This window comes from Geotrypetes seraphini, chromosome 2 (assembly GCF_902459505.1).
Source record: "Geotrypetes seraphini chromosome 2, aGeoSer1.1, whole genome shotgun sequence".
NCBI classification, from domain to species: domain Eukaryota; kingdom Metazoa; phylum Chordata; class Amphibia; order Gymnophiona; family Dermophiidae; genus Geotrypetes; species Geotrypetes seraphini.
This window is the reverse complement of record NC_047085.1, coordinates 303,151,921-303,177,107: the sequence shown is the minus strand read 5'-3', so window position 1 is coordinate 303,177,107 and position 25,187 is coordinate 303,151,921. Positions and strand designations below refer to the sequence as shown.

Sequence of the window (25,187 nt, the reverse complement as noted above, 5' to 3'; positions counted from 1 at the left end):
TAATTTCTGTTTTTTTTAAAATTATTATTATTTATTTATAAATTTCAACATAATATCAAGCATTAAACGTGTACAGAAAAGAAATTAAGCCAAATACAATCTACAGCAAGCCAGGCAAAAAAACAAAACAAAACAAAAAAAGGACATAAAAGTTACAATGGCTTTACTTTACTCAAGTCCTCAAATTAGATCCAAAACTTACACATTTAGCGAGAGAATAAAAATAAACTTAAAGAATTGCTGTCTTGAGCTGAGAGCAAAATGCATAACTTTCTAATGAGCTTAAGATTTTCCTTTATCCAACCGGGATATAGACAAGAAAGTAGTTAATTGAAAAGGTTCAAAGAAAACATACTTATTCATTTGGTGATGAACAATCCACTTGCAAGGATCTTGCAAGTAAACAGTAGCCCCTAAAGCTAACACTCCTGGTTTAAGTAATAGAAATTCATGCCTACGCGTCTACGTCTCACGTGATAAATCGGGAAACATCTGTATTTTATGTCCAAGAAATTCTTTCTGTTTATTCTTAAAGAATAGCCTCAAAATCCATGCCTTATCTGGTTGGAGAGCTACAGATATTATTAATGTTGCTGGGGTTGCAATTTCTTTATCTGACGTCTCAAACAATGCTGAGACGTCCATTGCCTCTTGAGCACTAGACCTCTGATGCTGACTTTGACCACCAGCTGGCAGATAATACACTTGAGAAAGTGGAGGAAATAGTTTATCTGAAATTCCCAGAATTTCCTGAAAATATCTTTTGATCATTTCCCTTGGGGTCCCCAAGGTGACTTTAGGGAAATTAATCATTCTTAAATTGTTACTTCATGCCGTGTTCTCCAACATTTCAATTTTCCTCCTAAGATTAACATTATCTTTAACTAGTCTTATAGCCCGTTACATTAACGGGTGCTAGAATATGTGTCTGTCTTTTTTATTTTTTCTCTCTCCTTAGGCGCTTTCTGTATTTCTGTCTGTCTGTCTTTTTTTTTTTCCTTGGCTTCCCCTTGCCTGCTCCCCCTGTCCATTCTCCCTTCTTTTTACCTCCCGTGTCCTCCACCACCCCATCACTGCTCCAGCAGAAGCCCTTCTCCCTTTGTTTTACCTCCCCCAGTCCATCATCACCTTCTTCCTGCTCTCCCTGTCCAGCAGTAGGCCTGTTTTCATTTTTCTGCCCCCCTCCCTGTTCATCAGCACCTCTTCCCCTGTCCATCAACCCCTTTTCTGCCCCTCCATTTCCGTGTGTTGCAGCATTTCCCTCCCACCCCACTTCCCTGTGCAGTATTTTCCTCCCCCCCATACCTTCCTCCTGAACTCCATGCCCTACTTATGTCGACATCCGCCTCGGGGGGGGAGGGAGGAAGAGAGAGAGAGAGCTTCGGGCGGCCAGCAGCCACCGCGGCCGACATCCGACTCGGGCCGCCGCGGTCGACATTCGCCTCGGTGGGAGGAAGAGAGAGAGCGAGCTTCGAGTGGCCAGCAGCCGCCGCGGCCGACATCTGACTTGGGCCGCCATGGTCGACATTCGCCTGGGGGGGGGAGGAAGAGAGAGAGAGAGCTTCGGGCGGCCAGCAGCCACCGCGGCAGACATCCGCCTCGGGCCGCGGCGGCCAACATTCACCTCGGCGGGGGGGGGGGGGAGAGGAAGAAGACCATAAGCCGCACATGCGTACTTCCTAGCTACAGCTCACGGAAAACGGACGCATGCATAGGAACTGCGCATGCGCGGCTTACCGTTTTATTATATTAGATTATTGTCTCTTGAATCCTTTTAGATAAATCCTACTGGATTTAGAGTCACTCAGTCCCATTTTAACTTCTTTCAGTTCCTTTGTATGTTCCAACAGTTTCTCTTCTATGTATTGAAAATGGGGATTAATGCCTTTACCAAAATTAGCCACCAAATCCCAAAGTGCCTCAAGAGTAACTTCAGAGGGTTTATTAATAACAATTTGCTGCTGACAAGTGAACAAGTTCTCGCCAGTTGCAGAAATCTCTTTCTTCTCCGCCGGCTGAAAATTTCATCCACTCGCAGATTAAACCGCTTCCGGATCCTTGGCTGGGCTCTCCCGATAGAGTGCCCCTCCTTCTGAGCTCTTCAAAGCTGGTAGGCTTGCCTCAGGGGACGGAAACTGCCCTATCTCCAGGGTTTCTCACCCCTTGGAGAGCTCGTTGTCCAGGGCTGCGGGGGCGGAGCTCGAACTTCGGGGCTAAGGGTTGTATCAGGTCCTTGGACGGCTACAGCGGTCTCGCCCAATCGCGGCACTTCCTGTGGACTGCTCACTGACGTGACTGGAGCATTTTGCATTCGTCTTAGGATATCCTCAATTGTGCCCATTGGGACTCCTCCGGGGCGAAGCGAGGCAGCAGCGGTGCTTCAGCCACGTCTCTTAGGCATTTCAGGTAAGGAGATAAACTTCCACACTACCGCGAAAAAGTTTTTGAAGAAATTTTAGCTGACTCTCAGGGCGTGTTACTCAGCTAAAGCAGCAAGCAGCCATCTTGGATGTAAATTCTGTTATGGAAATTTTTAGTTATGTATTAGTTAAGGTTTATTGAGATCTGATTGTTTTATTATTTTACTATTAGAATTGTTATTACTGAGATGTTGATTGTTTAGGGGAAAAAAATTGTTTAGGGAAAAAAAATTAACTTTTGCTTTTATTATTTCCTTTCCTATTTTTAAATGGAGTTCTTTTCTTAATGAATGTGAACTATACATTGTAAACCGCTTGGATCCTTTTTAGGCTGTTAGGCGGTATATAAAGTTTTTAATAAACATAAACATACCTGAATGTTAAAACTGCTTAAAAAACTTCTATTGATAGGCGGTATATAAATAACTAATAAACTTGGAAACTCTCGAGGACCGTGGTTGCCTACCCCTTTTCTAATTAATAGGCCTACGCTTTCAGTGGAAACAAAACCAAAAGGTTCTTCAGAATCTCTTCTTTTGTTTCATTTTATTTTAAAATAAAGTGCACCCCACCACACACACACACAAAAATCTCCTGGTCTTTCTCCTGCTCGCCCAAAACAGCCTATAAGCATATCTCTAATAACTCCTGCTCCACTAATACAATGGAAGGTAATGACACTAGGGTTACCAGATTTTCCAAACGGGACTCCCTAGGCCCGCCTTAGGCCCGCCCAGTCCCACCCATCCCTGCCCTGTTACGTCCCACCCCCTGCTGCCTGATCTTGTCAGCGGCGATATGTTTGAAGTTTTTCAAAACCCAGACAAGGTGCCGGGGTATTTTTTTTTTTTTTTAATCTTTATTTTTTAACCTAATAAAGATTTTTTTTTTTTTTAAACCCGGCATAATTGCTATGCAGCAAGGAAATTATAAGAAATTTCAGGTTATTTGGGAGCCATTAACTATTAGTATTATACTCAAAGACTTCATTGTTTTTTCGCTGTATGTCCAGCTCTTCTTTATTGTAAACCGCCTCGAACTACCTTGGCTTTGGCTATATATAAACAATAAATTATTATTATTATTAACAAGATACTGTAAAGATTGAAATTACTACATAGAATAAATATTAATTCCCTTTTGTTCATACATGTTTAGGGTGGGGTGGGGAGTGGGAATATTTTATGATTCCTTCTGCTTATGATTAATTGTTGGAGATAAGGGAGGGGGGATATATGATGAAAGCTATAATTTGATGATATAATATGTAATGTTAAAGTAAGAACATAAGCATTGCCTCTGCTGGGTCAGACCAGAGGTCCTTCATGCCCAGCAGTCCACTCACGCGGCGGCCCATCAGGTCCAGGACCTGTACAGTATTCTTCTATCTATACCCCTCTATCCCTTTTTCCTTCAGGAAATTATCTAATCCCTTTTTGAACCCCGATATCATGCTCTGTCCTATCACACCCTCTGGAAGCGCGTTCCAGGTGTCCACCACCCTTTGGATGAAGAAGAACTTCCTAGCATTGGTTCTGAATCTGTCCCCTCTTAATTTTTCTGAATGCCCTCTCATTCTTGTAGTTTTTGAAAGTTTGAAGAATCTGTCCCTCTCCACTTTCTCTATGCCCTTCATGATCTTGTACGTCTCAATCATGTCCCCTCTAAGCCTCCACTTTACCAGTGAAAAGAGCCCCAGTTTCTCTAGTCTTTCAGCATACGAAAGGTTTTCCATACCTTTTATCAATCGTGTCGCTCTTTTCTGGACCCTCTCGAGTATCCCCATATCCTTCTTAAGGTACGGCGACCAATATTGGACGCAGTAGTCCAGATGCAGGCGCACCATCGCCCGATACAATGGCAGGATAACCTGATTGTATTTGTGTTATACTTATTGTGAGTTTTAAAAATGAATAAAGATTTATTTTAGAAAATAAATAAATAAAAAATCTTTATTAATTTTCAAAGCTAATACAAAGTGCCATAAATTATACAGACATTAATAACAAAATAAGCACTTAAATTCAATTAATAACAATACAGAAGATAAATATCCCTCCCCTCTATCAATTTAATCAAGAAATAATCCAAAAAGATATCCCCGTGCCGGGTTTTGAAAAGCTGTCCGGGGAAATCCAGACATCTGGTTACCTTAAATGACACTGGCCCAACATATAGTCAACAGCATCTTGTTATATGGCAGATATTCCAAATGACACTAGTTCCTATAACTTTAAAAGACAGAACTTTAAGTCTGTAAGTGCAATGGGGTCAAAAGCAGGATTAGACCAGGATGTTGAAACAACACGGACCTCTTTCAACAGCTGAGGATAAGCCTTGGGAAGAAACGTACAAAACTGTTGTGGAATTATTTGCTTTTAAATTCCTCCCCCCCCTTTTCTTGCCCCACAGATGAGGAGGGACCAGAGGGACTGACCCAGTTTCTGATGGCAGAGGTACGGAAGCAGAGGAGCCAGGTGAAGGAGCGCCTGGCCTGGGGGCAGCAGCTTCTCGTACAGAACCAGGCACTGGCGTTGGAAAAGGATCGCTTAGAGCAGCATTTGCAGCAGCTACTCCAGGTCCAGCAGCACTGCCGGACACTGCAGGATGAGCGGGACCAGAATACCCTGGAGCTGCAACGACTAAAAGATGAAAATTATACCCTGGCTCTGCGCTATGCTCAGCTTTCCGAGGAGAAGAACATGGCTCTGCTTCGTAGCCGGGATTTACAGCTCCAGGTAAATATTGAACTAAGGCCAGTACTGGGCAGACTTGCATGGTCTGTGTCTGTGTATGGCCGTTTGGTGGAGGATGGGCTGAGGAGGGCTTCAATGGCTGGGAGGGTGTAGATGGGCTGGAGTAAGTCTTAACAGAGATTTCAGCAGTTGGAACCCAAGCACAGTACCGGATAAAGCTTTGGATTCTTGCCCAGAAATAGCTAAGAAGAAAAAAAAAAAAAAAAAATGTAATTGAATCAGGTTGGGCAGACTGGATGGACCATTCGGGTCTTTATCTGCCGTCATCTACTATTTTTTTTTTTTTTTTTTATTTCTTTATTGATATTTTGAACTTGACAATATATACATTTGAAAAATCGAAAAAAAAAACAACTATATGAAAATACACTATTAACATCAGAAATATTATAATAAAAATTTTAAATCCCTTCTTAACCTATAACAGTAATGATATTATATTATACTCATCAATATTATAGAATATTATGAAATTTATACCTCTAAATAAATAATACACCCCCACCCCCCCCACCCACCCTGGATGTGCAAAGGAATCTAACATAAAGAAAAAGGAATCACTTTAATTATAATGTGACAAAATTAGTTAATGGACCCCAAATCCCCTTAAAGGATTTAACAAACCCTAAACGCTCTGCCATAATCTTTTCATATTTATATGTTGCACATACAGTTGCCCACCAAAAACTAAAATTAATCCTATCATGATTTTTCCAATTAGATGTGATCATTTGAACCCCTATTCCTGATAAGATCATGAAAAGGCGACTATTATTTCTATCCAAAGTGGGTTTATCATGCAGAATCGTTCCAAAAATTATTGCTTCATATGTCAAAGGAATAGAGGATTGAAGAATATTATTAATTTGCCCCCAAATTGACTTCCAAAAGCCAAGTATCAATGGACAAAAAAATAAAAGATGATCCAAAGTCCCAATATCAATAGGACAATGCCAACATCTATTAGATTTAGAACTATCTACTTTATTCAACCGAACTGGAGTCCAAAAAATTCTATGTAATAAAAACAACCATGTTTGTCTCATAGATGCTGACATTGTACATCTTAATCTCCAAGTCCAGATTCGTGGCCAACGAGAAACAGAAATAAGCTGTTTTAACTCGATACTCCAAATATCTCTAAGACTATTTTTTGGTTTTTTATTTAAAAATCCAGAAATCAGTTTATACCACTGGGCAGCCTGATGTCCTATTAAATCTGTTTGGTAGCAAAGGATTTGCAAGCTAAAATAAGTTTTCAAATATTTCCATTCAGGGAACTCCATCTGAATAGCCTGCTTCAACTGCAAGCACCTATATTGTTGAGTGTTTGAAATACCAAATGAATGCTGCAGTTGTGAAAACTCAAGCAGATTACCATTAGAAATAAGATCATCTAATGTCCTAATATTTGCCTGTATCCAATTCTTCCAAGCGATTCCAGCACCGCCTATTTGAATCTTGGAGTTTAACCATAAGGACTGTAAAGTAGATTTCATTATTGGTACCTCTGTTAATTTATCAATAAATTTAATAGTTTTCCAAGTATCCAATAAAATTATATTGTCCTTAGCATATTTATGAAATCTGATACTTAATACATGTGGAAGTCTCATAGGGAACACCAAATTCCGTTCCAAATATAACCAATCTGGTTGATGATCAATAAGCTCAGGGAGGATCCAATACATACCTTGACGCAATATATAGGCTTGATGGTACCTATAAAAGTTTGGAAAATTTACCCCACCCTCCACAATTGATTTTTGCAACGATACTAAAGCAATTCTTGGTTTTTTCCCAAGCCAAACAAATTTTGTCAAAATATTATTTAATTTTTTGTAAAAGGACTCTTGAAAATAAACTGGTAACATACTCATTTGGTAACAAACTATAGGCAAAATCATCATCTTTACTGTTTGCACTCTCCCCCACCAAGAAATATGCAAAGGATTCCATTGCTCACACAATTCTGTAACTTTTAGTAATAAGGATTTTTCATTTACCTTCATTGTTTCTTCCAATGTACTTTTTATCCAAATTCCTAAATATTTTATTCCATCTTTCTTCCAACTAAACTGAAACGAATCAAATAAGCCTTTTATACAATGTACATTTAGTGGAAGAATTTCTGATTTATTCCAATTTATTTTATAACCTGAAAATTTTCCAAATTTATCAATCAAATCCAATAAATGTGGAATGGTTGACTCCGGATTTCTCAAATGAATCAAAATATCATCTGCATAAGCAGAAATTTTATATTCCCGACCTGCATAAGGAATACCTTCTATCTCCTTTGATTGTTGAATAGCTAAAAGTAGAGGTTCCAAAACAATATCAAATAACAAAGGAGATAATGGACAACCCTGTCTAACTCCCCTTTCTAAAAAGAACCTTTCTGAAAAAGTATTATTTATATATAATCTAGCAGATGGGGAGCTATACAGCTATACAGCTATACAGCTATACAGCTATTCATTTGTATAAATCGAGAACCAATACCAAACCAATCCATTGCTTGATACATAAAAGTCCATTCTACCCGATCAAATGCTTTCTCTGCATCTAAAGAAACAGAGAAAGCCGGATCTTTCATATCCTTTGTTAAATGTAAAATATGAAAAGCTAATCTGGTGTTATTTGAAGAATGTCTTTGAGCAACAAAACCTGTTTGATGCATACCAATAATATAAGGGAGAGCCTTATTCAAACGCAAAGCCAATATTTTAGCTAACAATTTCCCATCAACATTAATCAAAGAAATAGGCCTATAGTTTGAAACCAACATGGGATCTCTGTTTGGCTTAGGCAAAACTATTGTTAAAGCTTCTGCCATAGTACCTGAAATACAACCTTTATTTAGTTGAAACTGATATAATTTGAAAAGATGGGGTAACAAAATAGTTTGAAAAGAGTTAAAAAATTCTACCGTATATCCATCACTTCCTGGAGCGGATCCAACTCTAAGGGACTTTAAAGCCCTCTGAATTTCTTTTTGTGTTATAGGTGCTTCGAGATTTTCTTTCATATGATCAGGAACTTTAGGCCCATTAATCAACTTTAAAAATTCAAAACCATCTTTCTCTTTATTAAAATAATGCTCAGAAGAATACAAGCTTTCATAAAATTTCAAAAATTGTTGTAAAATATTTTTAATTTGAGAATGAATTATTCCATTATCATCTGAAATAGCCATTATATTAGCTTTCCTTTTTTTTGCTTTTAAATAGTTAGCTAGTAATCTTCCCGCCTTATTTGAGGTTCCATAATACAATGCCTTATAGGACACAAACTCCTCTCTAGCCAATTGTGATGATATCTCATTGTATCTAAATTTTACTTTTAGCAAATTCTGATAAATACTTTGTTCCCATTTTTCCTTTAATTTAATTTCCAATTCTCTAATATTTTGTTCTAAAATTAAAAAATCTTTATTTAGTTGTTTTCTAACATATGCTGAGTACAAAATTATGTGTCCTCTCAAGGTAGCTTTAAAGGCATCCCATAAAATTTCCTGAGACATTTCTTCTGATTCATTAAACTGAAAAAATTCACTTATTTTTAACTTAAATTTTTCTATAAAATTGGAATCTGCTAGCAATGTATTATTAAACCTCCAAACAGGTCTATTATTTTCTTGTTCATCTATCTCAAAATCAATCCAAATACCCCCATGATCTGAAAGTATAATTGAATCTATATTCGCCTTCTTAACCTTCTGTACTAAATTATCTGAAACGAAAAAATAATCAATTCTAGAAAATGATTTGTGAACATGGGAATAAAATGAAAATTCCTGATCACTGAAATGAAAAATCCTCCAAATATCTTTAAACCACAAGAATTTATCAAATTATCTAATCCTAAAGATTTTAAAATTTTACTAGGCTTTTTATCTAAAATAGGGTCCATTACTGCATTAAAGTCCCCTGCCAAAATTAAATGGAGGAAGATGATGGTAAAATTATTTGTTGAAGGTTTTTAAAAAACTCAGATTGATTCAAATTAGGTGCATAGATATTGAACAGTATCAAGGTATCTTTCCCTGAGCTCATTTTTACTTGGACCTATCTTCCGAAAGGATCCATAGATAACATAGTAAAAGTAGCCATACATTTTTTATGTATCAAGATAGCCACACCAGCTTTTTTGCCTACAGCAGGGGCAAAAAAACACTGTTTAACCCAACCCCCTTCCAGCTTACTTGATTCTAATGCAGATAAATGAGTTTCTTGCAGGAAATAAATATCTGCCCCCTGTCTTTTAAGAAAAGATAAGGCTTTCTTTTTCTTTATAGGGTGATTGAGTCCATTAACATTCAACGAATACATTTTAAAATACATTTATATTTATATTTATTTTAAGGAACCAAAGAAAATGACCTGAAAAGATTTTAATTCTTATATATAAATTATCCCAATTACACATCCAATTACCCTCCCTTAAAACCCCTATATACCCCCCCACACCCAACCCCCATAACAAATATAAGTGAATGACAGCACACATAAAGACCAGGAAATCGAAAGAAATCCCCAACCAGCAAACTATCAATTCATACTATAATAAAATCTTAAAATAATGAATTAAATTAAAATCATTACTTAAAATTACCATAAAATGAAATCTTGAAAATAATAAATTATATTATATAACTAATATCATTTTTCATTATAGACATTAAAACTTATTATATAAAATTTCCAACTTATCCAAACAAAACAAAAATCACAAAAATTAATAAATACCAAATATAAAAAACTAAATGAATAAATAAATTAATGTTTATGATTAGTAGATACCCAATAAAATATTAAAATAATAAATATTGAAATATGAAATGTTAAAATTAATATATTAAATTATATAATTTATATTATCTAAAATTAGAGACAGTAGAAATTATTATATAAAATTATCATCCTATTCAACCAAAACATGTAACAAATTTAGAAAAATTAATAAATATTAAAAATGAAGACTAAATGATTAAATAAAAGGATTATTACTAGATATCCAGAATATAAATGAACATTAAAATAATAAAAATTCCAAATCTTCCCAACCTTTAAAATTCATATCCATTCATTCCCTCATTATAAATTTTATAATAAAATAAAAACCTAAAATCAGCAAACAAAGAACATATAAGAATAAATATATATAAATACTAAATACTTGTCACACTAGAAGAAAATCATATCTAAAGATAAAAGTAATCTATTTCTCAACTTATAAAAGATTCAAATCATCTTTACTAAACACTAATGTTACAGCTAGAGGATAAAAAAAATAAAATAAAAATAAAACTCATATCTCTATATTATTTATGTTATTATGGAAGTATCTGCCATAATATTTAAAAAGATATATAAATTATAATTAATAAATCAAATAAACATCTATCATCTGTTAATCCATAACATCAGAAAAAATAGAATTAGATTTCAAAAAATTGATGACCAGAACAAAATTTCCAGGACAAGCTTGTCAAATCAATATTAGGTTTCATAAGAAGTTGCAAAACCACAGAACCAGTCGACCTCAAAGACTTGTTATATCCCCAGGAAAGTCAGTCTTGTTAAAACTACAGGAAAGACAACAGAAAAAATGCTCAAAAAATTAATAGAACTTTGTAAAAAGTCTTTCTTCAGGACTCTTCCTTTGAATGTTAAAATGCTTCAATGAAATTACAATTCAGGCAAATTAAAAGTCTCGTATTATATGATGAAGTTGTAATAGCAGTTAAAACATTTCTGCTACAAACTAGTTTGGATTGAACTAGTTTGGATTCAAACAAATTGAAGAAGTTAGTAACAAATCATAGCAGTTTTTGTTTAAATCTTGGATAGTATCCTATTCCATACGATTTTCACAGCCTTCAATATATTGTTGAAGTTTAACAGGATCATCATATTTTATAGTATGATTATCATGAGTTACCCTCATGTAAGCAGGATAAAAGAGACCATATCTTGCCCCTAATTGCTGTAATTGCAGTCTCAATAATAAAAACTGTTTTCTTTTTTCAGCTGTTTTTGGGGCAAAATCAGGAAGAAACATAAGAGCTGAATTTTTATATTCTATTTTCTTTTTTTCTTTGGCAAGCCACAAAATTTCAATTGCATGCTGAAATCTGAGAAGTTTTAATATTATAGGTCTTGGTCTAGGCTGCCCATTTAACTGCCTCACAGGAATTCTGTGTGCACGTTCTATTTCAAACGGAAACTTCGTTGAAATTGAAAATAAATTTGGCAGCAAATTTTCTAAAAAGGTGACACAGTCTTTTCCTTCCGATCCTTCAGCCATCCCAAGGATCCTAACTTTACATCTACGAGAGTAATTCTCATAAGCTTCCATACGTTTTTGCAGGTCCTTAAGCTCAGCGTGATCTTTTTTGCACTGCCTCTGGTCCACTTCCATTTTCTCAATGCGGGACTCTAACTGATCCACCCTTCGATTAGATATCTCCAGCTGCTTAGTAACAGTAGAAATCTCCTCTCTCATTGCTGCCATATTTTCTGCGTTATCTTTTAACATTGATTTAATCACCCGAAGTTCCTCCAGAATATCCACCGATACAGGATCTGCACTCTCTTTCGGTAAGGGAACTTGAGCAGCTATTACCGACTCAGGCTTCAATCTCTTTGCTTTAACTCCGGTAGAAAAATAATTTTCTAGTTTTGTTTTTTTTAATGAAGCCATTTCAGCACTTTCTTTAAATTTTTTTTAAAAATAAACTAATAATATATTCAAAAATAACTGCTGAGTATGAGGAGCTCTTCAATCAGCCAGCCATTCTATTGCACTGACATTCCAGAATCTGCCGTCATCTACTATGTTACTATGTTATGTACCACTATGTTACTGCCTGCATTTGCACCTGTCCCAGGGCTGGCCCACCATTAGGCATGACCAGGCAGTTGCCTAGGGCAGACAGAAAAGAATGGCTACAGTCAAAGCAAAACAATAGATCCCGACAGCCATCAGTACATACATTAACTTGCATTTGTATAATACAGTATTTTTGTGTGCTGATCCTGATGAGTTTAATGATCAAAATCTTGGGAGAGGTTACAAGCTAGTTATCTAAAACAGTAGTTCTTAAACCTGTCCTGGGGTCTCCCAGCCAGTTGGGTTTTCAAGCTATCCCTAATGAATATGCATACACACACCATTCAATCAACCTTACTTTTTTCATAAATATTATAAATATATTAAATATACCACCCTCTGACTTATGACAAACACCTATTTCAACAGACAACCCAGGCAAATGCCCTTGTTGCCACGAAAACTTGGATAATCAGTTCCACATCGCCTTGTGTGGCGAAACGCAAGATTGTGTTGGGCTGGCTGATGAACATTCTGTCCGTTATTATTCAAGGGTGAACAAGATGTTATCACGAAAGCAGGAGTTTAACCCATGAAGCACCAGTTTGGCAAGGACATCTAATATAATAAAATGATAGGCCGCGCATGCGCACTAAAAAAAACGTGTTCCCTGGTCCGTTGCGAAAACACGATTGCACATGCACGGGTTTTACATCACCACCTGCTCGCGGCGGCTTTCAAATTAAAAAAAAAAACGTTACACAGCTGCGGCGGCCTTCCTCACCCCCGCCTCTCACTGTGAATGCTACCGGCTCCTCTCTCGAACAAGTCCTATGCAGTCGGGGATCTTGAGAGGAGCCGCCGCCACCGTGTCTTTCAACTTAAAAATATACTAAGGCAAGGAGCAGGGCAGAACGATCTTCTAAATGGCGGCAACTCGATCTCCGTTCCTCCGGGGGGGGAGGGATCGCGGCCACTCAGCGCCCCCACCGAGGAGCCCAGCAACTTTTCGCTGCCCGGGACCCGACTCATTTGCCGCCCCCCCTCTTCCCTTACTGCGGGCCCGACTGGCGATTTAAGCAGCGTGTGCATCAGTCTTCACACGCTGCTTCGGGCCCTTCTACTGCCCTGATTTGCTCCGGACGTGCCAGAGTAAATCAGGGCAGTAGAAGGACCCGAAGCAGCGTGTGAAGACTGATGCACACGCTGCTTGAATCACCATGTGTGGTCGGACCCGCGGGAAGGGAAGGGAAGGGGGGGCGGCAAAGGACTCGGGCCCGCGTTTGTAGTCGCCACTGTGGGAAGGGAAAGGGGGTAGAGGAAACGCTAATGCTTCTGCACAGGGAACTGGTGTGGGGGGAGGGAAATGGAAGGGGGAGCGAATGCTGCTTTGCACAGACAGACAGAGAGAGGAAGGGAGACAGAAAGACACACGGGCTTACTAACGATATCAATACCCAGACACTTGAGAAAATATCCTCTTTTCATTTCAACGCAGCATGCTCTCCATCACTTAGATGATATAGCCGAAATCTCAGTTAGGGTTAGCCCACTCATATCCCTTTGGAATAATCCCAAAATACAAAACCAAGGCAAATCCCTTTCATGGAAACGGTGGCAGCGGGCAGGTATATGGTTTGTTCATCAACTATTTACTCTTAATACGACAATTCCTTTTGATATACTTTGTTCCACATACCTGCTACCATCCTCTGCTTATTCACAATGGATTTTACTCAGTGAAATACTATCTTCTGTGTATATACAATATGACTTTATGACTTCCAAAAATACTATATACCACTGGTCTTCGTGGTCTCTATCAAAAGGAAAAGCTATATCATTTTTCTATAATATTCTAAGAGATCAATCCTTTACTTTTTCATATCATGCTATGAAACACTGGGATAATATATTAACCATTCCGCTCTCGGACATTGACTGGGAACTCTTTTGGTCTTCAACAAACCGCCCACTTTTATCTTCTAGAGTTTCACAGTCAATGTTCTTTGTTATGTGGAATGCAATATGGACCCCATTTCGCATGTGGAAAGCCAAACTAAAACAAGATTCCGTTTGCTGGAACTGTTTGAAAGAAGAGGGAACTCTTGATCATATGTTTCTCCATTGTACTTTGGTCCGCTCTTTTTGGACCCAAGTCTGGAACACCATACAATCTATCACTAACTGCTCGGAAGAGATTTCTATGGACATTATAATCCTTCGATCTCAACTTCCCTGTTTCGCACAATCAAATTGCCCTCCTAAACTTATTGATACCATGATCGTGACTGCTCTCATGCATATTTAAAAAAATTGGAAACTATCTTCGTCATTAAATTATACGTTTTGGTGGAACTCTCTTTGTATGTACCATAGATATGAATCATATGCATATGAAAATAGAGTTTCGCTCCGAATATCCATGAATATGAAAAATAAAAAATCACCCTGGTCATTCTTAGATTCATATGTTCGCTCTACTTTGTAGACACTTCTGTCTTCCCCTACCTATTCTTCACTTTTTCTCTTTATTTCCTTTCTCTTTTAATTTTTATTCTATTCTATCTCATTTTCTTTTCTCATACAATCTTCACAAATAATTTCATTACTCTGAGCTTTTCTTAATATTATGGTCCTTTATAGTTAATTGCATATTTATAGATCATATATATACAAAATGTTATATGTATTTGAATTGCTCATTGTATTTTTCCAAAATACTCAATAAAAATTTATTGAACAAAAAAAAAAAAAAGAAAGACACACGGGCAGGTGCACAGGGAACTGGTGTGGGGGGAGGGAAATGGAGGGGGAGGGAATGCTGCTTTGGACAGACAGACAGAGGGAGGAAGGGAGACAGAAAGACACAGGGCCAGGTGCACAGGGAACTGGTGTGGGGGGAGGGAAATAGAGGGGGAGGGGATGCTGCTTCGACAGACAGAGGGAGACAGAAAGAAAAGAATAAAGACACAGGGGCAGGGAGATATACAGAAATACAAACAGACAAAGGGGGCCAGGGAGAGACAGACAGAAAGAAAGACAGCGGGAGTCACGTCAGGAGGGGTGCGGGATGCCACAGAGGGAACTTTTCCAATGGGTGCAACTGGGCGGTTGTCGGGAGCCTCTGATCAGGGGCAGAGCAAGGTAAATGTATCATAGGGATAAGAAGGAGGAGGGGGGGAGAAAAAGGAAGGGACGCCTACTGCTGGACAGGGGGAAAAGGAAAGAGGTGCTGATGGACAGGGGGGGTGAAGAAAAAGGAACGGAGGCCTAATGTTGGACAGGGGGAGAAGGAAGGTGCTGCTGGACAGGGGGGAGGTAAAACAAAGGGAGAAGGGCTGCTGCTGCATAAGGAGAGCTGTGAAGGGGTGGTGGTGGACACAGGGGAGGTAAAAGGAAGGGAGAATGGACAGGGGGAGCAGGCAAGGGGTGGTGATGGACAGCCAAGAAAAAAGAAAGAAAGAAAGCGGCTAAGGAGAGAGAGAGAGAGAGAAAGAAATAAAGAGAGACACACACACATATATCCCATATATCCAAACCTCACTTTCCGCTCGCTTAATTCCTTGCCTACACCATCCCTTCTCGCATTCAAAAAAAAAACAACAAACTGTTGCACAGGAAAATGAACAGGGGAAGAAATGCTGCTGCAGCTGCTCTACAGATAAGTGGGGAGGAAGAAAAATGCTGCACAAGGAAGTAGGGAGGGGGGAAATGCTGATGCACAAGGAAATGGAGGGGGAGGGAATGCTGATATGGCTACTGTACAGGAAAGTGGACAAGGGGAGATAAATGCTGCATAGGGGCAGAAAGAGAGACAAATAGAAAGAAAGATAAATAATAGGAGGGAGGGAGACAGAAAGAAAAGAAGAAAGACACAAGGACAGGGAGTGAGACAGACAGAAAGAAAGAAAGACAGACATACATATATTCTAGCACCCGTTAATGTAACGGGCTTAAAGACTAGTTTTAAATAAAACATTGGGACAATGTGGAACTGATTATCCAGGTTTTCGGGGCAACAAAGGCATTTGCCTGGGTTGTCTGTTGAAATAGGTGTTTGTTATAAGTTAGTGGGTGGTACATTCAATATATTTATAATATTTATGGAAAAAGTAAGGTTGATTTGAGTAAATTATTAATGGTGGGTGTATACATGTATTCATTTTTCTCTTCTTCTAAATGTATGTTATGTGGTTAAACAAAAAACAGGGGAAGATTTGTATTTGATAACGTTCGTTAGTAGTATTAATGAATATGCATAAGGCAGATTTGCATATAATAGAGATGACAGGCATGCAAATCTGAGAAGCAGAGCTCATGAACCCCTAGTTGCAGGATTTTGCGGGAAGTGTTTGCATTCACAAGCATAAGTTCCCTCATAAGTGCTATTATTTGTGGTCCTCCTCATAGAAAGTTGTCCATTTGAGCCTTAAGCTGGCTGTGAATCATTCAACTGTAAACTTTTTTGGGTACAGATAACAGAACAATTCCTCTCCAGTTAGAGCAGCCCAATAAATCTCTTTTCATTGGCAGCTTTACAATTATTCCTTTGTTCCATTCACCTGTTATTCTTTCCCTTTCCCATGCTTCATTTCACAATCATAGCAGCCACTCTGGTATTTGATTTGACCCTTTCTTCAAGAGTTCTGCATAGCTATTGTGTAATACTGGCAATTTTCCATTCTCTAGTCCCTTAATAGCTTCAATCCTATCCATTGGTTTCGGGTCTATCTATAGCTTTGTTGATGTTTTTGCAATTGGCTGGTCTAATGCTGTTTTAGGTGTAGAACAGGGGTGTCAAAGTCCCTCCTCGAGGGCCGCAATCCAGTCGGGTTTTCAGGATTTCCCCAATGAATATGCATGAGATCTATTAGCATACCATGAAAGCAGTGCATGCAAATAGATCTCATGCATATTCATTGGGGAAATCCTGAAAATCCAACTGGATTGCTGCCCTTGAGGAGGGAGTTTGACACCCCTGGTGTAGAACAAAGAGCAGACCAAACGAGTATATGGAGCAAAAAGAAATTTAGGGCCTCTTCTATCAAAGTGCACTAGCAGTTTGTAGTACGGTGAGCCGCGCTGAATGGCCTGCGCTGCTCCTGACACTCATAGAGTTCCTTTGAGCATCGGGAGCAGCGCGGGCCATTCAGTGCGGCTCTCTGCACTAAAAACTGCTAGCGCACTTTGAAAGAAGAGGCCCTTAATGTCATATGTGCCTGACGTGGCCATGTTTTGCGTCAGAGGCAAAACTGCATATAAAAACCATCATAACTAAATAAAACCAACATTCTTAACAATAAAATCATATAAATCATATGCTTAAATGGTTAAAAACATTTAGGGTCTGATTCTCCAAAGTGCGTCCCGATTTTAGGCAACTATAGACGTTCTACAGCTGTCTAATCAGCCAATCGGGATGCACGTTTTTAAAAAAAATGCTCCCCAGGCAGGCCGCCTATATTGAAGGCGCCTCCGGGAGCCTAGGGAGACCCGCAAGACGCCTAAGCTCGCCTAAGGGCCTTAGGCGGGCCTTAGGCGAACCTAGGTGGCCCTACGCATCTCCCTAGTAGAGGAAGAGACGCTTAAAATGTAGGCCAGCAAGTTGCTGGTCTACATTGTAAGTAGACGCAGCTGCTATACTTAAGGCAGCAAGGAATCTCCCTGCCGACAGGAGGATGCCCAGTCCTCCTGCCGGAACCCCCCTGGAACCTCCCTCCCCCCCAAACTGGTAATTGCGGGCAGGAGGATGCCCAGTCCTCCTGCCGGAAAGCCCGACGACCCCCCCAAACTAACCTTTACATGTTGGTCGGCTGGACAGGTCTTGCTGCTGTCCAGCCGACGGGCCCGCCTCGTGGAAATGAGACGGGCCCACCCCTTCCCGGCCCATCCCCGCTAAATCTAAGGCCTGATTGGCCCAGGCTCTAGAAGCCTGGACCAATCAGGCCTTAGGCATAGCGGGTCCGCCCATCCCCACTAATCCTAAGGCCTGATTGGCCTTCTAGAGCCTGGGCCAATCAGGCCTTAGATTTAGCGGGGATGGGCCGGGAAGGGGCGGGCCCGTCTCATTTCCATGAGGCGAGCCCGTCGGCTGGACGGCAGCAAGACCCGTCCAGCCGACCAACATGTAAAGGTTAGTTGGGGGGGGGTCGTCGGGCTTTCCGGCAGGAGGACTGGGCATCCTCCTGCCCGCGATTACCAGTTTGGAGGGGAGGAGGGTTCCAGGGGGGTTCCGGCAGGAGGACTGGGCATCCTCCTGTCGGCGATGGCAGGGAGATCCCTTGCTGCCATAAGTATAGCGGCCGCGTCTAATTTAACCCGATTCTCTAACCGGCGTCTGTACCAAGGACGCCGGTTACAGAATCGGGGTTTAGTGTAGGACCGATTCTGTATAGGACACCTCTCCTGGGCGTCCTATACAGAATCAGGGCCTTAATGTTTACATAAAACAAAATGGGCAATATATGAAAACAATTCATGCAAAGGAAAATCATGCATATATAGAACCATGCATATAAAACAAGAGCAAACAGAAAAATAAAGAGGAACTGGAGCAAAAATCTACAAACACAACACTTATATCCTCCAGTTCAAACGCTGAAGCTAAAGCTCAAGGCTTAACTATTTTATACCTAAAGCATACAGTTGAAGCAACAGATAAGTGTTTAATATTTAATCAACTTACCGTTATAGTTGGCACAGAGGGGTTGCCTATAATAGAATATTGAAGGTTAACCAATGAGGAATTTGGGTTCTCCTTCCTAGCTCTGGAGCAATGACTGCCCGGTAGCTTCTGAGGCAAATTTCCCTGCATATGTGCTTCAACTGTATGCTTTAGGTATAAAATAGCTAAGCCTTGAGCTTTAGCTTCAGCGTTTGAACTGGAGGATATAAGTGTTGTGTTTATAAAACAAGACCATACATCAGGGGTGTCAAAGTCCCTCCTGGAGGGCCGCAATCCAGTTGGGTTTTCAGGATTTCCCCAATGAATATGCATGACATCTGTTAGCATACCATGAAAACAGTGCATGCAAATAGATCTCATGCATATTCATTAGGGAAATCCTGAAAACCTGAATGGATTGCGGCCATCGAGGAGGGACTTTGACACCTCTGGCATACATAAAGGAAAGGTAAGCCAAATATGTCTGTTGTAAGCAAAGTACAGGTGGACAAAATGCTTATAAAGATCGGGATGGTGCGAACAAGTTTGAAAAGGGGGGACTTTTCTTGAAACAGCGAGAAGGCAAAACATGTCGGAATGACAGGTCCCTTCCCGATGATAGTATGAGACAAGACTGACTTAAGATAAGTCAATTAAGTTATAATAATTTTAAGAATTAAGTTATATGAGACACTAAAGAAAAATAGCACTGAGCACTTTAAATAAGAAAAATGTGAAAAAATATATAATGGGGCTAACGAGGATGCCATTGCCATAAGTTTGTTTGGTGACCATAGAAATGCATGGCACCTAATGGCTAGTCTGAGGCCTAAAAAAAGTAAAAAAAAGTTTAAAAGAAAATTAAAGGAACAGCAAGGACATTGAGATGGTTTTGAATTAAAAAAACATCTTAAGCATTCAATCCCCATCCAAATCAATTGTAAACTGTACTATTAATGTAGCAGGGACCTGAAACTCAGTATCGGACCTCTGTAGAAATTGTGTCAAAAGCAAACTATCAACAGATAAATTCTGCTGATTTGGATTTTGAGATTTAACTCTCGTTGGAAGGTAATATATTTTTGAGAGAGGTGGATGCGAGGTTTCTGGTACCTTCAAAATTTCAGTCAAATATCTTTTAAACATAGCTAAGGCAATTATAGGTTGGACTTTCGGAAAATTAATAATCCAGAGATTACATCTCCTAACAGAATTTTCCATTATTTCCTGTTTAAAGTGCAAACTAGCACTGTCCTTGACCCAAGTCAGAGCTTGTACTTCCAACGTTTTTTTTAGTCTCAAAGTCACTCATTTTATTCTCCAGACTTGATACTTTATTTTTAAAGTTCCAAATTTTCTGATAGAACAGTAGTACAGCGCAAAGATAATTGTTGAATTTGATTCCCCAGTGAAGTTTGCATGTTTGATATGGCCGCCCATATGGATTCTATGGTAATTACCTTAGGTCTTTGTAAGGGAACAATCTCAGTTCCAATATTCCCTGTAGCTCCCAAAGTACCACCTCAGTTATAAAAGGAACTTCTTGGGTTCCCAAAATACCTGTAGCCTCCTCAGTGCTTAAAGAAGCTACTTGAGCTTGCTGTGATCTCACCACCGATTGCTGCGTTCTTAGCTCCTCCTTCCCCCTTCCTGGGTCATTCCTTCCACACAGAGAGGCCAGCAAGAGGGCATCCCGAGCCAGCACGTCGAGAAATGAATCCTCCATCGCAATGGAGCAGCTAGGCAGACTCCGCTCATCCGGAGATAAGGTGGCAACCTCGAAGGAGAAGTCTGGCGCCTCAGCTTGCGCGTTCTCTCTAGCCGTGGAGACCTCCGGTTGTGGGGTTCGTGAGCCACTATCAACGAAGACATCCATCGAGCCAAATGGTGCCACTGCTTCAATGGGGGATGCCCATATTTTCGACTTCCTTTTCACCATATCAGAGGAAACACTCCACCACAAGCACGACGGCGTCCCCGCAGATACCTCAGACCGCTATCTTGGGTAAGCTCCACCTCCGCTTGGGGCCAGACATCTCTTTTCCAAGCTGAAGTGCCCTTAGGCCTTTCTTCATATGAATGAGTTCCCGCCCCTTAATCATTTTGGTTGCCCTTCTTTGAACTTTCTTAAATTCTCCTATGTCTTTTTTGAGATACAGTGACCAGAATTGCACATACTGTAATACTCAAAGTGAAGTTGCACCATGGAGCGATACAGAGGCTTTATAATATTCTTTGTCTTATTTTTATCTCTTTCTTAATTATTCCTAGCAAGTCTGTTTGCTTTTTTGGCCACTGCCGCATACTCGAGCAGAAGATTTCAATGTATTGTCCACAGCGACAATGGATCTTTTTCTCAAGTTCCACTTCAGAAGTCACCATCCATCATCAAATACCTATGATCTGGATTATTCTTCCCAATGTACATCGCTTTGCTCTTGTCTACATTAAATTTCATCTGCCATTTGGATGTCTAGTTTTCCAGTTTCCTAAGATCTTCCTGAAATTTCTCACAGTCTGTATACATTTTTAACAACTTTGAATAATTTTGTATCACATCACTCATTGTTCCCATTAGTACCAGTCCCAAGACAGATCTCTGGGACACTCTACTATTCACCTTCCTGCACTGAGTGAAATGGCCATTTAACCTTACCCCCACTGTTTTATATTAACCAATTCCTAATCCACAAAAGAACTTTGCCTCCTTTCGCTGGTGTTTTAATTTTCTCAGACTTTGTCAAAAACTTTCTGAAAATCCAGACATGCTACATCAACTGACTCACCTTTATCCACATGTTTATTCACGCCTTCTAAATAAATTAACCCTCCCCATTTTTTTTTATCAAGCCATGCTGCCAAGCAGTGCGGGCTAAATACCAAGCTGCACCTTGATAAAAGGGTGGAGTGAGTAAATTAGTGAAGAAAGATTTTCCTCTGCTCAATCCATATTGACTTTGTCAGTGGTGTACCAAGGGGGGGTGGGGGCAGTCCACCCCGGGTGCACGGCTTGAGGGAGTGCACAGCCGGCCAGGTCCGGGTCCTCCTGTCCTACTGCCCTACTATCCGGGTCCTCCTGCCCTTCCTTTCCCCCGGTCCATGCTGCTGCAATCTTACCTCCCCACTGCTGCTGTTAATCGCCGAAAAGAAGTCTTCTTTCCGGCGTCAATTCTGACGTCGGAGAGGACGTTCCAGGCCAGCCAGGCAGTGATTGGCTGGCCCGGAATGTCCTCTCTGACATCGGAATTGACGTCAGAAAGAAGACTTCTTGTCGGCGATTAGCAGCAGCAGTGGGGAGGTAAGATTGCAGCAGCATGGACCGGGGGAAAGGAAGGAGAGAGGTGCTTTTTTTTTTCCACAGCAGGGAGGGAAGGATGTAGGCAGGCAAGCTGGCTGGCTTTAGCACAGCAGGGAGGGAGGGAGATAGGTAGGCAGGCAGGCTGATTGGCTTTGGGGGTGGACAAAATCTGGAAGGTAGTGGGGGGACATAAGAAGGAGGCACTGGGGGCACTAAGGACATGAGAAGGCAGCACTGGGGGAACTATGGACACAGGAAGGAGGCACTGGGGGCACCATGGACACAGGAAGGAGGCACTGGGGGCACCATGGACACAGGAAGGAGGCACTGGGAGCACCATAGACACGGGAAGGAGGCACTGGGGGCACTATGGACATGGGAAGGAGGCACTGGGGGCACTATGGACACAAGACGGAGGCACTGGGGGCACTAAGGACACAGGATGGAGGCACTGGGGGCACTAAGGACACAGGACGGGGGCACTGGAGGCACTATGGACACAGGACGGAGGCACTGGGGGCACTAAGGACACAGGATGGGGGTACTGGGATCACTAAGGACATGGGAAGGAAGGAGGGAGGGAATAGAAAGGGACAATTGTTGGGCCTGAGTGCAGAAAGAAAGAAATGAAAGAAAGGATACACAGTCAATTAATAGATGTTCCCTTTTGATGAAAAAATAAATGGTCACATTACCTCTGACTTACTTTCTCTGCAGCAGAGTGATCAGCTGCGCTGAGGTGCAGGAAGGTCCTGCGATGACTCGTCTGCTGGTTCTGCTCCGGAAGAAGTAAGTTACGTCGGAGGGGGTGGACCCGGCAGACGCAGTCATTGCGGTACTTTGCCATAATTCCCTGCGTCTGCCAGGTCCACCCCCTCCGACGTAACTTACTTCTTCCGGAGCAGAGCCAGCAGACGAGTCATCGCTGGACCTTCCAGCATGCGGCTGCTGAGTCCACTCCAGAGCAAGTACGTCGGAGTGGGGTGGACTGGCAGCCGGCAGCTACAGTCATCGTGGGATCTTGTTGCATGAAGGAAGAGAAAGGAGCAGGATTGCTGGAATGGAAGAGTGCTGGAGGGAAAGAAAGAGGGTAGGGTGGTATGGAAGGGTGGTCCTGATGGAATTGATGTACAGAGAAAGGATAGACACATAAGGGGGAAGGATATTGGAGGGAAAGAAAGGGGGCAGATGCTGATTGAAGAGGGGTGGATGGCGAGAGAAAGGGCAGACATTGGATGGTAGTGGGGAGCCTATGCTGGATGGAAGTGCAGATGGGAAAGATAAGGGAGCAAATGCAGGAAGGAAATGGGAGCAGAGAAAGAGGGGATCAGACGCTGGATGGAAGTGGACAGAGAGAGGGGAAGATACTAGATGGAAGGGTTGGAGAAAGAGGGTACATGATGGAAGGAGGGGATAAATAAAAGGAGGGCACATGATGGGGAGAAAAGGATTGAGTTAGGGAAACACTGGAGGGGTGAGGGAAAGAGGTGGTAAGCTTTAGGTAGACAGTAAAAAAGGACATAGATGAGAGGGTAGAAAGAATGTAATCTAGACAGATGCAGAAAATAAATTGAAAAGGAAAATAAGGGATTGCAGAGGAGAGGTGTGGGAGAGGGAAGGAGAGGAGAGAGATGCCAGACAAATGGGGGTGAAAGGAGAGGCATATAGTTTCTGGAAGGGGCATAGAAGGAGGGAAGATGCCATATAGGGGAAGAGACGGCAGACAGTGGATGGAAGGAAGAGAGTTACAAGAAGATGAGGAAAGCAGAAATCACAGAAGACAAAGGTAGAACAAAATTTTCTATTTATTGCTTTAGGAGACGTATCACTGTTTCTGTGGTGCACTGTATGCAGGGTCCAGCTTCTTACTGGTTCAATTTAACCTTTGTCTATGTATTTCTATTTTATCTCCCCTTTTACAAAACTGTGGAGCGTTTTTTAGCACCAGCCGTGGTGGTATCAGCTCTGATGCTCAGAATTCTATGAGCGTCAGAGCTGTTACCACTGTGGCTAAATCCACACTACAGTTTTGTAAAAGAGGGAGGGGTTAATTTGTGATTACATATTACATATTAGGCAAAGGTGTTTTCTGTGTTCTGTGTGTTCGAAAGACATGGTTTTTTTTGTTAGGACTGACTGTAGGATTGATCTGTACTAGTCTGGCTTGTTCAGTTTTACAATGGGTGTATTGATGTTGTACTGCTCACTGCAGTATGTAAGATGCTGCCTTTTCCTAGGTACTGATGTGTGACATGTGGCTTGTTACTAAAAATCATGGTTTTTGTACAGATGGGGGGGTGTCAAAAAATGATGGGCCCCGGGTGTCACATATACTAGGTACACCACTGGACTCTGTCCCATTAAATCATGATTGTCTATATCATTATTGTCTATATTATTATTCTTTATAATAGTTTCTATCATTTTGCCTGGCACTGATATCAGGCTTACCAGTCTGCAATTTCCTGGATTATCCCCAGTGTTCCCTCTAAGCTGCGCTGGCGTGCGCTGGCGCACAAAATATTGCATCGCAGCGCACAAGTTTACGTCACAGCGCACGGCGTACGGAGATGGCAGGCCGCGGCGAGAGGAGAATCGGGCGAGTTGGCGCTGGCGCCCGATATTTGTAGCGCACAGCGAAAAAAATTTTGCCCACAACACCCGCCCGCTTAGAGGGAGCACTGCCTAGAACCCTTCTTAAAAATACTTCTAGCAGCTCTATAGAAATGATAAGTGAGTACCATATTTCCTCTTATATAGACCGCAGCCTATACATGGGTTTTACAAACCTGTGTATGGGGCACAGCCTAGTTATATGGGGTGGCTTCTATAAAAATTTTAAGTCATCCCCCCATCCACGTTACCTTTTCAGGAGCCCCGTGGATGGCAGACGACAAATCTCCAGTGGTGCAAGGCAGCCGCAATCTCTTCGTCATCCGGCCTGCCCCCGCACTGCTTGCTGAGTGACTGATGTCAGTTCTCGTGAGTCCCACAAGAGCTGACATTGGCTATTCAGCAGGCAGTGCAGGGGCAGGCTGGATGCTGAAGAGATTGTGGCTGCTCTGCACCGCCAGAGATTTGCTGTTCTCCGTCCATGGGGCTCCTGAAGAGGTACCGGGGTGTGTGTGTGTGTGTGTGTGTGGGGGGGAGATGATTGACAAAGGCAGGGGAAGTACTGGAAGATAAGCCGCAGCTAATACCATGGACCG

The 25,187-nt window shown here is 41.2% G+C and overlaps 1 protein-coding gene across 3 annotated transcripts in view; it reads left to right on the top strand.

The window, feature by feature from the left end:
* The window catches only part of CARD10 (caspase recruitment domain family member 10), a 258,903-nt gene that overhangs the window by 99,460 nt on the left and 134,256 nt on the right, over positions 1-25,187 (top strand). For all 3 annotated transcript variants that reach the window (XR_004538001.1, XM_033929903.1, XM_033929902.1), the window contains exon 6: positions 4,833-5,158. Coding sequence is in view for 2 of the 3 variants with exons in the window: in XM_033929903.1 (XP_033785794.1) it covers positions 4,833-5,158 (326 nt within the window). In the remaining variant the exon portion in view is untranslated. The remainder of the gene's footprint in view (positions 1-4,832; positions 5,159-25,187) is intronic.